This window comes from Xiphophorus maculatus, chromosome 14 (assembly GCF_002775205.1).
Source record: "Xiphophorus maculatus strain JP 163 A chromosome 14, X_maculatus-5.0-male, whole genome shotgun sequence".
NCBI lineage: Eukaryota > Metazoa > Chordata > Actinopteri > Cyprinodontiformes > Poeciliidae > Xiphophorus > Xiphophorus maculatus.
Window position 1 is genome coordinate 13,617,093 of NC_036456.1, and position 13,098 is coordinate 13,630,190.

Below are 13,098 nucleotides of genomic sequence, written 5' to 3' on the forward strand. Positions count from 1 at the left end.
TTCAAAGGTTCCTAAAATCTCTCTTGCTGCTCTTGAAACTTGCTTTTCTAGAGCTTGCTCAGCCTTATATATTAGCTCTAAGTTATTACCAGAATGACGCAGATATGAAATTTCTTTTGAAACAACATAGGTATTTCAGGAATGGCGAGGTAACAAATCCGGCTGTGCTACTCCCCTTTTTTTATAAGTTTCTTTCATCTACACCACATTCACAGCTCAGTGATATTTCTTCGTTCCACCCAAGTAAACAATCCAGACGATTTTGCTTTTATTTGTGGATGTGTTGCAGTTTTAAGTATGTCAAAATATAAAGATAAGACTTTGCTGCGAATAAAAACAACGAAAATATATTTTTTGGCTTAGTTTCATTTTGCTAAGGTACACGGTAAATTTGTTGAATGCAAATTGTGAGTAAGAAAATGCCAGAGGTGTGGCTGTAATACCATCTTTTGTGCAACGCTGACGGCTTTAGAAAATCCAAATTTAGAATAGATGCACTCTGTTCAGAAATCCATTATTAACTTGTGAAATTCTTAGTTGACAGGTCGGATCAGGCACAAAACAAACCATGCTTAGGTTCACAAAAGGGATCACAAGAAGTCCACAGTTTGTGATCCTTAAATGAGAACTTGTTTTTTTGTGTAACGTCTTACAAAAGTTATGTCATAACATGGCAAGAAATGTCTGTTGTGGAGTCACACTGTAACAAAACATATATGAGAATTTCAAAACAATTTGAAATTTATTTTAAAAATATTCTGAGTTAAAACAAGTGACATGGTTCCAATGCAACTATAAAATAAATTTGTAAACAAACATTTTACAATAAACTTTATTGTATAATTCTTTAATTACGATGTGTGAAATTACAATTCACATGTGTTTGATTTAGACATTTAACTACATAGGAAAATGCTTTAACAAGTACAGTCATTCAACCACAAGGACAATTCGAGAGGAAACTAAAATCAGTAATTGCATGGCTTTCTTTTGAAATACTTTCTCTATGTGTCATTGGCAGATGAGTCAAATCTTGCCACTTCATAGTTTGCTGCATTAAATAAAAAGACTGCTGAGCCTCAGACCAAAGTGACTGATCTATGACTAGCATTATAATTAACAGAAGTAGGATGTTGTTTTTGGTTGTTCCCATTCAAAAGTATGTCAGATACAGTAAATCATTCCTAATGCATTTTCCATCCGTTCATCCATCCATCCATCTGTCCATCCTTCCACCAGCATTTCAAGGCCAGCAGAGGCACATAGTCCCTCCAGCGTGTCTTGGGTCTACTTCTGGGTCTCCTCCCGGTGGGATGTGCCCAGAACACCTCACCAGGGAGGCATGCTAACCACACGGCAGAACCTCCTCCACTGGCTCGTGTCAATGTGGAGAAGCAGCAGCTCTACTCTGAGTCCGTCCCGGATGACCGAGCTTCACCCTGTCTCTAAGGGAGAGTCCAGACACCCTGCGGATGAAACTCTTTCTGGCCACCAGTATCCATGATCTCGTTCTTTCTGTTCCTACCCAGAGCTGATGACTGCAGAGGAGGGTTGGACCGTATCTCAACCAGTAAATTGTGAGCTTGGCCTTTTGACTCACCTCCCTCTTCACCCCAACATACCGGTACCGAGTCCACATCACTACAGACCCAGAACAATTTAGCGTATCAATTACCCCCTCCATTTTTCTCTTCACTCATGAACAAGAGCCTGGAGCTACTTAAACCTCAGAGAGGAGGTAATTCATTTTCCTCTTAATCAAACGAAAGGTTTTCAGCTGGTGGAAGATGTCAACACTAAAATCATTCACAGCAGAAAATGGAAACATCTAATTTGAGATTTTGGCAATAGCTTTAACATGTGGCCTTAAGACACACATTGTAGATTAAAACTAATAAAGACTTCAGATTAGAACGAGTTCATTTGAAATAAATCGGTTATTTGACATTAGGAGAACTGAAGGTCATCGGCAACTCAAGAAGAATCGGTTTGTTCATCACTAAGACAGAAGATTTTTCTGCTAACAGAATAAAAAGAAGTGAAAACAAATGGAATGAGGAGCAAAAAGATATTTAAAAGTCTTAAGATTCACCTGTTGTTACATAAAGGGGACGAGTCAAAGTGAATGTGTGATAATGAGTCAATTATATTAATTAATTACAAAACGTGCCCGGATCAAATTTAGTCATATTCAAGAAATTAGAATATGGATTCTGATTAGTCTTGTTTTTCAGATTAAACATATTTGTCATTAGACCCACAATTCTGCATTAATATATTTTTTATTGGTCTCATGTAACATTCTAATCTTGAATATCATGTTTCCAATAGCTTTAAACAATAAATCATCATAATTAACTGAAATTGAAGCTTTAAAACATCAGTCTATTTGTAATTAAACTATATGACGTGTTTTTCTTGTCAGCTGAGTTACTGAAATACTTTATCTTAATATTCTAATGTATTGAATGTGACTGTCATTCTGTATTGAGTTTTGCAAGAAATGTACACCAGATGGCACTATTATGAGAAATGTATGCCATAGGACGTGCAAAGCACAAAAATGACACGGCAAAGAAACTTAGGCGGTATCCTCACTCCCGAGACTTTGAGATCCAACATTGAATAAGAATATTAATACTGGCTCCATACGTGCTTCTAAAATTTCAAATTAATTATTAATTAAACAGAAAAGAAAATTCAACATCAGCTGTGTGCATTATGCTTGAAATGCTCTCCAGTGTATTTACACCAAAATATACAAACATAAACCACAAGGAGGCGCCAGAAGACTTCTAGTAGAAGTCTGGGGATTCTGAATTAATGACTGAAGTAAGCATTACAGTCATGGGCAATGCATTCTAGGCTTTTACACATTTTGCACATATCCCAAGTTTTATTGTTGTACTTGGTTTTTAATAAACTTTTCCGTTTTAGCTGTTTAATGACGATTGATAAAATTCAGGCGGCGATGTGTGAAACTTTGAACAGCTGATAGTAAACAGAAAATAATTACAGAATGATATTTAGACTCTTATTTAAACTTTATATGTAGATGTGGGTTTTCTTTTTAAACAAAGAAAAAAAAACAAGTGCAATGGCAGCTGCTTTTCCATTAATCATAAAATTGCGCAAATATAAATATAATCAGCGATAGGAGGTCATGTGCCCAACAAATACAGAGCAAATGGCGGCATGAGCTAATAACAGATGTAAGATGCAAACTCCAAAATATGCAATCACAGAAAACAAATGCAGGCAAAAAAAATGCTGCAATTACAAATAAAATGCTGCAACTACAATCAAAAGGCTGAAATTACAAAATAAAATGCTGTAATCATGAAAAATGCTGCTAACACTAATAAAATGCTGCAATCACAAGAAAAAGGAGCAAGGCAGATAAATGAAGCAAATAGCAAAAACAACTGCAAACTGGTTCCACAAAACGGACGCTCTCCAAACCACTGGGGGGAGTCGAACAACGAACAAATCAGTAAAAACAAGAAATGTGACCGGTAAATACACACTATGAATTTGCTATAATAAGTTATTGTAAAACGCTTTTAGGCGAGAAAGTAGTCTTCATGGCTTCATCTATCCACTTAGTTCATCCAACATTAGGCTTCTTTGAAATGTGCTCCGGAGTTTTCGGAGCAGCGTAGCTCCGCTAACGGGGCCAGGCCGCTGCAGGCTCCACGGGCGGGTGGACGTGGAGGGTGTTTTCCCACTAACCGCTTTCTGATGTTGAAAGGTCACCCTGTCGTTTTCCGCTGCCTGTTATCTGCGTGTAGCAGCTGAAAGCGTGAAATGAAATATTTAATGTGTTGGTATTTGTGCCGTTTGTAAATTCATAGTAAGAAAACTGTTTTAAGACATTACCCCTTAATGATCAAACAGAACACTTTTCACTTCTGATTGTGTGTAAGAAATACACACTTCCCTTTGATTGGCTTCTTACATGCAGTGTGGACTTTTTTTAAGTTTATTTTTTTATGTTTTCTGTAGGTAACTCTTCAAGAAGAGAGGCCACAGTTTCAGGTTTGGATGCAGGTTCCCAGAATCTCCCAGTGAGTGATACTCTTCCTCTTCCTGGCCTGCCATTGTCTTCTGTCACTGTCTCTTCGTCTTTTATGTACTGAGATTATTGGAATATTTTCTCCTGATTCCCTGAAGATGTCGGCTGATTATTTGCTTGTTATTCTAATGGACGCAGTTTCATGAAAACATTTTTGCATGGGTTTAGATGCTGATTACAATAATAATAATAATAAGTGTAAGTATATAAAGCACTAACTCTTTCCATACACAGACTAAAAAGAGACATGCACATTTGTTCTCACTGTGTGAAGTTAAATCCGACCACACTTTTCAGGTTTTAACTTGGTGTGTGTGCAAGTGAGGCTTCCTACAAAATGGACTTAGTCCCACCAATTCTGTCATCAGAAGGAATGGGCCAGAACTCCAGCAAAATGTTGTGTGAAAACCTGTGGAAGGAAACCCCAAAGGCTTGACACAAATCATGTAGTTTAGTAAATAGAAATAATTTTGGTAATTCTAACTAAGCTAAAACAAGATAAGTTTGGTTTGTAACTTCAGACAGGGAGGAGAAAAGAAGATAATTTAATATATAAAAACAATTCCATTGCAAAATTGTGTTTTCATTATCTTTTATTAAACTGACAGGTATATTCTTTACAGAATACCTTCTGTTATAAATACAATTAAAAGGAAAAGAAAAACTGGACAATCATACAGGACGTTGCTCAGACAGCTTATTTTTGGTAAATCCTACAATATTTATTGAGAGAGAAATCTTCACCAAACTAAATAATCCTTCAAGAAATACCTTCATGATGAATATGATAAGTTAATACAATGACACAGAATAATTAGTTTTTCATTAATAAATAAGACAAAATTGACATGAGGAAATGATCAAGTTTCAATAAATGTTTTAAAGTTTAAAATTCTAAGTGAATCTTGGTCCGGAATTAGAACAACATTCTTGTTCACACAAGCAATAATTGACATTTTCATGCAGATTTTCCTCTGGAAGCCAGCAGAGACGTTATTGTTGTGTTGAAAGAAGCCATGACAACAGGACCATGCTGAATGCAGTGATGAGGCTGATTTTATGGCTTGCTCCACTCGACGTTTCTGTGTAAAAGAAGGCAAAAAGAAAAACTTATATCAACAAACTCCTTCGTGAGTTCATAGATCTTGTATGATTAACATGTTAATCTATATTTTCTGTAGTTTGAATGTAATTTAACTTACGTGTGCCATCCACAAAAATTGAATTGATGTCAATGTTGAAAGCTGTGACGGTTGAATTTGCTTTCACCAAAATATCTGTGATTTGGGTGCTACTAGGTTGGGATGCTGTTGCAAATCCAAGGTCAATGTTGTTGATGATTGATCCATTGCTGCAGAGGTAACAACATTTCAGTTATTCTGTGCACATTCATATTAAACAGTCTTCAGAATTTATCTGCAACTCATACCTGAATGAAATCACAATGAAACTGCGGTAAGAAGCGAACGCTGCCTGGTAGAGTGGTTCAAGCTGCAAAAAGACAAAAAAAAGTGAGTTTTCTATTAATGGTGAATTTTAACATTGGGTACTTCAAAATATAATTGCAACAATCAGGCTTGAAGTTTGTGAAAAAGCAGTAAAGGGAATTCAAAATTTCTCCTGTGATATTGCAAGCTCTTAATATTGGCTTGATAAAACATGTTCAGACCCATTGTTTTTTTTCTTTTTTTCATAATTGTTTTTTGATTCGTGCAAAAAAATAAAGATGGAACATGTTTTTGAGTCTGTGTGACATTGCATGGAAATTTTATATTTGCTGCCAAAGCGCACAGATATGAAGAAAGAAAACTTGTATTAGTTCTTTTAGGTAAGATGTTTTAAACACTAATGACTAATGCAAATATTTCACGACCATCTCAAATAATACTTACATGGGTCTTCAAAAGTACGGCTCGTTTTATGAAAGCTGTAGATGATGTGTCCAGCAACTCAGTGGTAAATATCTCTCCCGCAGACCTAAAAGTCAGTCGCCTTTTCACTAGTGACTCCACAGTTGTAGTTGTTGTGGTTGGCGTAGTTGTAGTAGTTGTATTGGTGGTTGGCGTAGTTGTAGCATTTGTAGTATTTGTAGTAGTTGTAGTGGTTGGCGTAGTTGTATTGGTGGTTGGCGTAGTTGTAGTAGTTGTATTGGTGGTTGGCGTAGTTGTAGTATTTGTAGTAGTTGCATTGGTGATTGGCGCAGTTGTAGTAGTATTTGTAGTAGTTGCATTGGTGGTTGGCGTAGTTGTAGTATTTGTAGTAGTTGCATTGGTGGTTGGCGCAGTTGTAGTAGTATTTGTAGTATCTGTAGCATTTGTAGTGGGAGCAGGGGTTGCCAAAGGTGTGCCTACCAGTAACATAAACAATATAAAATTAGCCATTGCTTGTTGTCAAAAATGAAGTCCCTGCAGTTTTTCATCAAAATTAAACAGACACATAAACTGGTCAAAAATGCAAATATCAATGCTTCTAAAAAGAGCTTCACTGCTCTGTTCTTGTGTAGTGTTAAAACTCGTTTACTTACTTATTAAATTAATGGTGTTAGGAATGAATGTAACGTTGAAAGTGGTGCTGTTTATTGCCTCGCGTAAGGTTTCTTGTACAACTTCATTCTTTGGGAGATTGTCAGAAGTTGTAGTTTTATTAAACTCCAACCCCACTTCTGCTTCAGTAGTAGTCAATCGTTGTGCAGATTGTGTGGAATTTCTGCAACATAACCATAAATAAAGCAAGTTAAGAAAAAAACAGAAAATAAAAAACCTATAATATTTTGGCTCTTTTTCATCAAATAACATAAATCATCATTCAGATCACAAATATGCTTGTAGAAAGAGAAGAAGTACAATTTAAATCTTACCTAAATGCAATGACAAAACTACGAACGAAGAGGATTCCAAACTTCTTTTTGTAGATTGAGTCATACTGTAGGAAATAACATTGAATGCAACCATAAGAACGAAGAATAAATTTGAATCATTCAAAATAGATGTTTACTGAATCTTTGCAAATATAAAATAGACATGTCTGTTTGGCACTTACTGTTTCTATGACTTTTTTCTCAAGATCCATAAACAATTTGCTGGATTTGTTTTTAAGTTGTTCATCATATGGTTCAATAATGGTTGCTGCAAGAACATACACTGGAGCAGGAGGTTCAGTTGTAGTTTTTAAAGTAGTTGTTTCTGTGGGGGCATATGTGGGTTCAGAATGGGATCCTGTGGTTGATGTTGGAGCTGCTGTTGAAATGGTCGGAGCAGCTGTTGTGGTTGGAGGTGATGTGGTTGTAGTTGGAGCTGCTGCTGTGGTTGGATCATCAACAAATGTGATTGGAGTTGGGGTGGTTGTAATTGGAGCAACTGTTGTGTTTGGAGCTGTTGTGTTTGGACCACCTATTGAGGTTATAGCTGCAGTTAATGTGGTTGAAGCAGCTGTTGGGGTTGTAGCTGCTGTTATTGCGGTTAGTGCAGCTGCTGTGGTTGTAGTTGGAGCCACTGTTGTTGTGGTTGGAGCAGCTGTGGTTGTGGTTGGAGCAACTGTGGTTGTGGTTGGAGCTGCTGTTGTTGTGGTTGGAGCCAATGTGGTTGTGGTTGGAGCAGCTGTTGTGGTTGGAGCCGCTGTTGTTGTGGTTGGAGCAGCTGTTGTTGTGGTTGAAGCAGCTGTTGTGGTTGGAGCCGCTGTGGTTGTGGTTGGAGTTGCTGTTGTTGTGGTTGGAGCAGCTGTTGTTGTGGTTGGAGCCGCTGTGGTTGTGGTTGGAGCAGCTGTTGTTGTGGTTGGAGCCGTTGTGGTTGTGGTTGGAGCTCCTGTTGTTGTGGTTGTAGCAGCTGTGGTTGTGGTTGTAGCAGCGGTTGTTGTGGTTGTAGCAGCAGCTGTGGTTGGAGCAACTGTGCTTGTGGTTGGAGCAGCTGTTGTTGTCGTTGGAGTAGCTGTGGTTGGAGCAGCGGTGGTTGTTGTTGGAGCAGCTGTTGTTGTGGTTGTAGCAGCTGTGGTTGTGGTTGCAGCAGCTGTTGTTGTGGTTGTAGCAGCTGTTGTTGTGGTTGTAGCAGCTGTGGTTGTGGTTGGAGCAACTGTGGTTGTGGTTGGAGCCGTTGTGGTTGGAGCTGATGGGGTTGAAGCAGCTGTAGTTGTGGTTGGAGCCGTTGTGGTTGTGGTTGAAGCAGCTGTTGTTGTGGTTGGAGCCGTTGTGGTTGTGCTTGGAGCCGCTGTTGTTGTGGTTGGAGCCGTTGTGGTTGAAGCAGCTGTAGTTGTGGTTGGAGCTCCTGTTGTTGTGGTTGTAGCAGCTGTGGTTGTGGTTGTAGCAGCGGTTGTTGCGGTTGTAGCAGCTGTGGTTGGAGCAACTGTGCTTGTGGTTGGAGCAGCTGTTGTTGTTGTTGGAGTAGCTGTGGTTGGAGCAGCGGTGGTTGTTGTTGGAGCAGCTGTTGTTGTGGTTGGAGCTGCTGTGGTTGTGGTTGGAGCAGCTGTGGTTGTGGTTGTAGCAGCTGTTGTTGTGGTTGTAGCAGCTGTGGTTGTGGTTGGAGCAACTGTGGTTGTGGTTGGAGCAACTGTGGTTGTGGTTGGAGTAGCTGTGGTTGGAGCAGCGGTGGTTGTTGTTGGAGCAGCTGTGGTTGTGGTTGTAGCAGCTGTTGTTGTGGTTGTAGCAGCTGTGGTTGTGGTTGTAGCAGCTGTGGTTGTGGTTGGAGCAACTGTGGTTGTGGTTGGAGCCGCTGTGGTTGTGGTTGGAGCTGATGGGGTTGAAGCAGCTGTAGTTGTGGTTGGAGCCGTTGTGGTTGTGGTTGAAGCAGCTGTTGTTGTGGTTGGAGCCGTTGTGGTTGTGCTTGGAGCCGCTGTTGTTGTGGTTGGAGCCGTTGTGGTTGAAGCAGCTGTAGTTGTGGTTGGAGCTCCTGTTGTTGTGGTTGTAGCAGCTGTGGTTGTGGTTGTAGCAGCGGTTGTTGCGGTTGTAGCAGCTGTGGTTGGAGCAACTGTGCTTGTGGTTGGAGCAGCTGTTGTTGTTGTTGGAGTAGCTGTGGTTGGAGCAGCGGTGGTTGTTGTTGGAGCAGCTGTTGTTGTGGTTGGAGCTGCTGTGGTTGTGGTTGGAGCAGCTGTGGTTGTGGTTGTAGCAGCTGTTGTTGTGGTTGTAGCAGCTGTGGTTGTGGTTGGAGCAACTGTGGTTGTGGTTGGAGCAACGGTGGTTGTGGTTGGAGCCGTTGTGGTTGGAGCTGATGGGGTTGTGGTTGTAGCTTCTGTGGTTGTGGTTGGAGTCACTGTGGTTGTAGTTGGAGCCGCTGTGGTTGTGGTTGGAACAGCTGTGGTTGTGGTTGGAGCAGCTGTGGTTGTGGTGGGAGCCACTGTGATTGTGGATGGAGGCGCTGTGGTTGTAGTTGGAGCCTCTGTGGTTGTGGTTGGAGCCGCTGTTGTTGTGGTTGGAGCAGCTGTTGTTGTGGTTGGAGCTGTTGTGGTTGTGGTTGGAGCCGCTGTTGTTGTGGTTGGAGCTGCTGTTGTTGTGGTTGGAGCATCTGTGGTTGTGGTTGGAGCAGCTGTGGTTGTGGTTGGAGCCGTTGTGGTTGTGGTTGAAGCAGCTGTAGTTGTGGTTGGAGCTCCTGTTGTTGTGGTTGTAGCAGCTGTGGTTGTAGCAGCGGTTGTTGCGGTTGTAGCAGCTGTGGTTGGAGCAACTGTGCTTGTGGTTGGAGCAGCTGATGTTGTCGTTGGAGTAGCTGTGGTTAGAGCAGCTGCGGTTGTTGGAGCTGCTGTTGTTGTGGTTGGAGCTGCTGTGGTTGTGGTTGTAGCAGCTGTTGTTGTGGTTGTAGCACCTGTGGTTGTGGTTGGAGCAACTGTGGTTGTGGTTGTAGCAGCTGTGGTTGTGGTTGGAGCAGCTGTGGTTGTGGTTGGAGCTGATGGGGTTGTGGTTGTAGCTTCTGTGGTTGTGGTTGGAGTCGCTGTGGTTGTGGTTGGAGCCGCTGTTGTTCTGGTTGGTGCCGCTGTGGTTGTGGTTGGAGCAGCGGTTGTTGCGGTTGTAGCAGCTGTGGTTGGAGCAACTGTGCTTGTGGTTGGAGCAGCTGATGTTGTCGTTGGAGTAGCTGTGGTTAGAGCAGCTGCGGTTGTTGGAGCTGCTGTTGTTGTGGTTGGAGCTGCTGTGGTTGTGGTTGTAGCAGCTGTGGTTGTGGTTGGAGCAGCTGTGGTTGTGGTTGGAGCTGATGGGGTTGTGGTTGTAGCTTCTGTGGTTGTGGTTGGAGCCGCTGTGGTTGTGGTTGGTGCCGCTGTGGTTGTGGTTGTAGCAGCTGTGGTTGTGGTTGGAGCAGCTGTGGTTGTGGTTGGAGCAGCTGTGGTTGTGGTTGTAGCTTCTGTGGTTGTGGTTGGAGCCGCTGTGGTTGTGGTTGGTGCCGCTGTGGTTGTGGTTGGAGCAGCTGTTGTTGTGGTTGGAGCTGTTGTGGTTGTGGTTGGAGCCGCTGTTGTTGTGGTTATAGCCGCTGTTGTTGTGGTTTGAGCCGCTGTGGTTGTGGTTGGAGCCGCTGTGGTTGTGGTTGGAGCCGCTGTGGTTGTGGTTGGAGCCGCTGTTGTTGTGGATGGAGCAGCTGTTGTTGTGGTTGGAGCAGCTGTGGTTGTGGTTGGAGCAGCTGTTGTTATGGTTGGAGCCGCTGTGGGTGGAGCCGCTGTTGTTGTGGTTGGAGCCGCTGTGGTTGTGGTTGGAGCCGCTGTTGTTGTGGATGGAGCAGCTGTTGTTGTGGTTGGAGCAGCTGTGGTTGTGGTTGTAGCAGCTGTTGTTATGGTTGGAGCCGCTGTGGGTGGAGCCGCTGTTGTTGTGGTTGGAGCGGCTGTTGTTGTGGTGGGAGCCGCTGTTGTTGTGGTTGGAGCAGCTGTGGTTGTGGTGGGAGCCGCTGTTGTTGTGGTTGGAGCAGCTGTGGTTGTGGTTGGAGCAGCTGTGGTTGTGGTTGGAGCCGCTGTGGTTGTGGTTGGAGCCACTGTTGTTGTGGTTGGAGCAGCTGTTGTTTTGGTTGAAGCAGTTGTGATTGTGGTTGGAGCCGCTGTGGTTGTGGTTGGAGCCGCTGTTGTTGTGGTTGGAGCAGCTGTTGTTGTGGTTGGAGCCGCTGTTGTTGTGGTTGGAGCCGCTGTGGTTGTGGTTGGAGCAGCTGTGGTTGTGGTTGGAGCCGCCGTTGTTGTGGTTGGAGCCGCTGTGGTTGTGGTTGGTGCCGCTGTGGTTGTGGTTGGTGCCGCTGTGGTTGTGGTCGGAGCCGCTGTTGTTGTTGTTGGAGCAGCTGTGGTTGGAGTTGTTGTGGTTGTGGTTGGAACCATTGTTGTTGTGGTTGCAGGTGCTGTAATATTTATTGCATTTACCAAATGTGAACAGCTTAGAAGAACTGAAAAAGGTTTCAGTTCTTCTAAGCTGTTCTCAAAAAGCTTAGAAGTTATAAGTTCTCAAAATGATTTTTAGAATATTTTGTTGATCCAACTAATTCCTTCATATTTATTGAACAGTGTTTGTTTTCATTTGTCCTTTGCATAAATATTCAATTTTCTTAAATTAGTTTATTCCTCTTACCTGGGTCACTAAGAGCAACCGTGTCTGCTAGTACGTTGAATTCCGTGATGTTTGAAGCCTCATTAACCAAAATGTCTTTAATTAGTGTATCATTAGGAGAAGATGATGACTGAAATTCAAGATCCACAGAGTTGATAATTGATCCAGCCCTGCAAATGTATGAGCATAATTAGTTATTGTCTACAAGTGCCTTCCTCCAAAAGTTTATAATTTCTTGAGCAAACTACACAGAAATTACCTGAATCTCATGGCTCCAGTCTTTTGGAATGAGGGGAAAGCTCTTCTGAAAAGTGGGTCAAGCTACGTGGAGAAAATAAGAATGTTAAGTGTACAATTTTAAAAAATTTATTTTTCTGGATATCGCTAGATATAAACATTATTACAATTAATATATTTTGTTGTATTGATTTATATAGAAATTCTACATACTCCTCTAAAAGTATATGTTGTGATGTTTGAGGAAAATTAAGACTACATTCTAGGTAAGAAATACATTTTATAATATTTATAAGATACATTAGTATTTTTTTAATTTAGAATAAAAATGAAGCCTAGGCGCAAATTCAAACTGGAAGACTGTTTTATCCCCACCGGGACCCGTTAATTGAAGCGACCTGCCCACAATCGTCGACCTATCAACGCCGGACCAAGCCACGTCACGTCCAATCATCGACCAAGTCCCAGCTGATAAGGACCTTCATTCATGGCGTCCTTCGCTCTCCAGCCAAGCTCAACCCACCACCACCCCTTCTCCTCCATTCGCCTGGTCCTGAGGCCCGTACCCTTCTTCAACCTCCACCAGCAGTGCCGGGTCCTGGGGGATGACGTTCCTATCAGCATCGGGGATGCTCATCTGAAGCCTATCGTTAACGCTGCGATAACCGTTATCCCCAGCATGGGCCCGAGCGCCAAAGACTTTAAATTTTGTTTGTCAATAAACTCTTCTAATTGTCTTCTCATCTCCGTCTGAGTCTCTGAAGATTGAACTTAACTCACATCTTCAAGTTGAAGAGATACACAAAATATTTATATTCATATAAAAAGATATTAATTTGTGAAGCAGAACTCATTTTTATAAAAATTACAATGGAAAGTGTTATGTGAATAATAACTGTAAACATACTCGATTCATTATATGTCCAGAGCGTGTTTGGAATCCTGATGATGATGGGTCTCCCAAATCTGAGGTGAATACTTCATCAGACTTGAAAGTCAGTTGTCTTATTAATGCTGGAGCTGCTATAGTTGTGGTTGGAGCAGCTGTTGTGGTTGGAGCTGGTGTGGTTGTGGTTGGTGCCGCTGTGGTTGTAGTTGGAGCAGCTGTGGTTGTAGTTGTAGCTACTGTTGTTGTGGTAGGAGCTGCTGTGGTTGTGGTTGGAAGAGCTGTGGTTGTGGTTGGAGTCGATGTGGTTGTTGTTGGAGCCGCTGTGGTTGTAGTTGAAGCTGCTGTGGATGTAATTGGTGCAGCTGTGGTTGTGGTTGGAGCAGCTGTAGTTGTGGTTGGAGCAGCTGT

General features: G+C 42.1%; 2 protein-coding genes and 1 long non-coding RNA gene across 3 annotated transcripts; all 3 read right to left on the bottom strand.

Annotated features, from left to right (window-relative positions):
- Positions 1–4,660: 4,660 nt before the first annotated feature.
- LOC111610890 (cell wall protein DAN4-like) lies at positions 4,661–7,613 on the bottom strand. The gene is made up of 7 exons (XM_023345952.1): positions 7,115–7,613; positions 6,933–6,997; positions 6,600–6,781; positions 5,968–6,422; positions 5,505–5,566; positions 5,278–5,426; positions 4,661–5,157 (listed from the first exon to the last, which is right to left on the bottom strand). The coding sequence occupies exons 1-7, from the start codon at positions 7,142–7,144 to the stop codon at positions 5,069–5,071; spliced, it is 1,032 nt and encodes a 343-aa protein (XP_023201720.1). The 5' UTR covers positions 7,145–7,613; the 3' UTR covers positions 4,661–5,068.
- An 83-nt stretch (positions 7,614–7,696) lies between these two features.
- Positions 7,697–9,490, bottom strand: LOC111611082 (mucin-5AC-like; the record flags this gene model as incomplete). The annotated part of the gene is made up of 2 exons (XM_023346708.1): positions 7,697–8,317; positions 8,558–9,490. Coding segments are annotated over 2 exons (1,554 nt in total), but the record flags the coding sequence as incomplete, so codon positions are not given.
- A 1,823-nt stretch (positions 9,491–11,313) lies between these two features.
- On the bottom strand, positions 11,314–12,901 carry LOC111611092. Its single transcript, XR_002753877.1, has 4 exons — positions 12,709–12,901; positions 11,824–11,885; positions 11,586–11,734; positions 11,314–11,358 (listed from the first exon to the last, which is right to left on the bottom strand). It is a non-coding gene; the product is annotated as an uncharacterized LOC111611092 (long non-coding RNA).
- Positions 12,902–13,098: the final 197 nt, after the last annotated feature.

Coding starts and splice junctions, on each gene's coding strand:
- LOC111610890 (XM_023345952.1), bottom strand. CDS start 7,144: ATGGATCTTGAGAAAAAAGTCATAGAAACA. Junction 6,998..7,114: donor AGAAAAAAGTCATAGAAACA/GTAAGTGCCAAA, acceptor TATTTCCTACAG/TATGACTCAATCTACAAAAA. Junction 5,567..5,967: donor CCGTACTTTTGAAGACCCAT/GTAAGTATTATT, acceptor GTCTTTTTGCAG/CTTGAACCACTCTACCAGGC.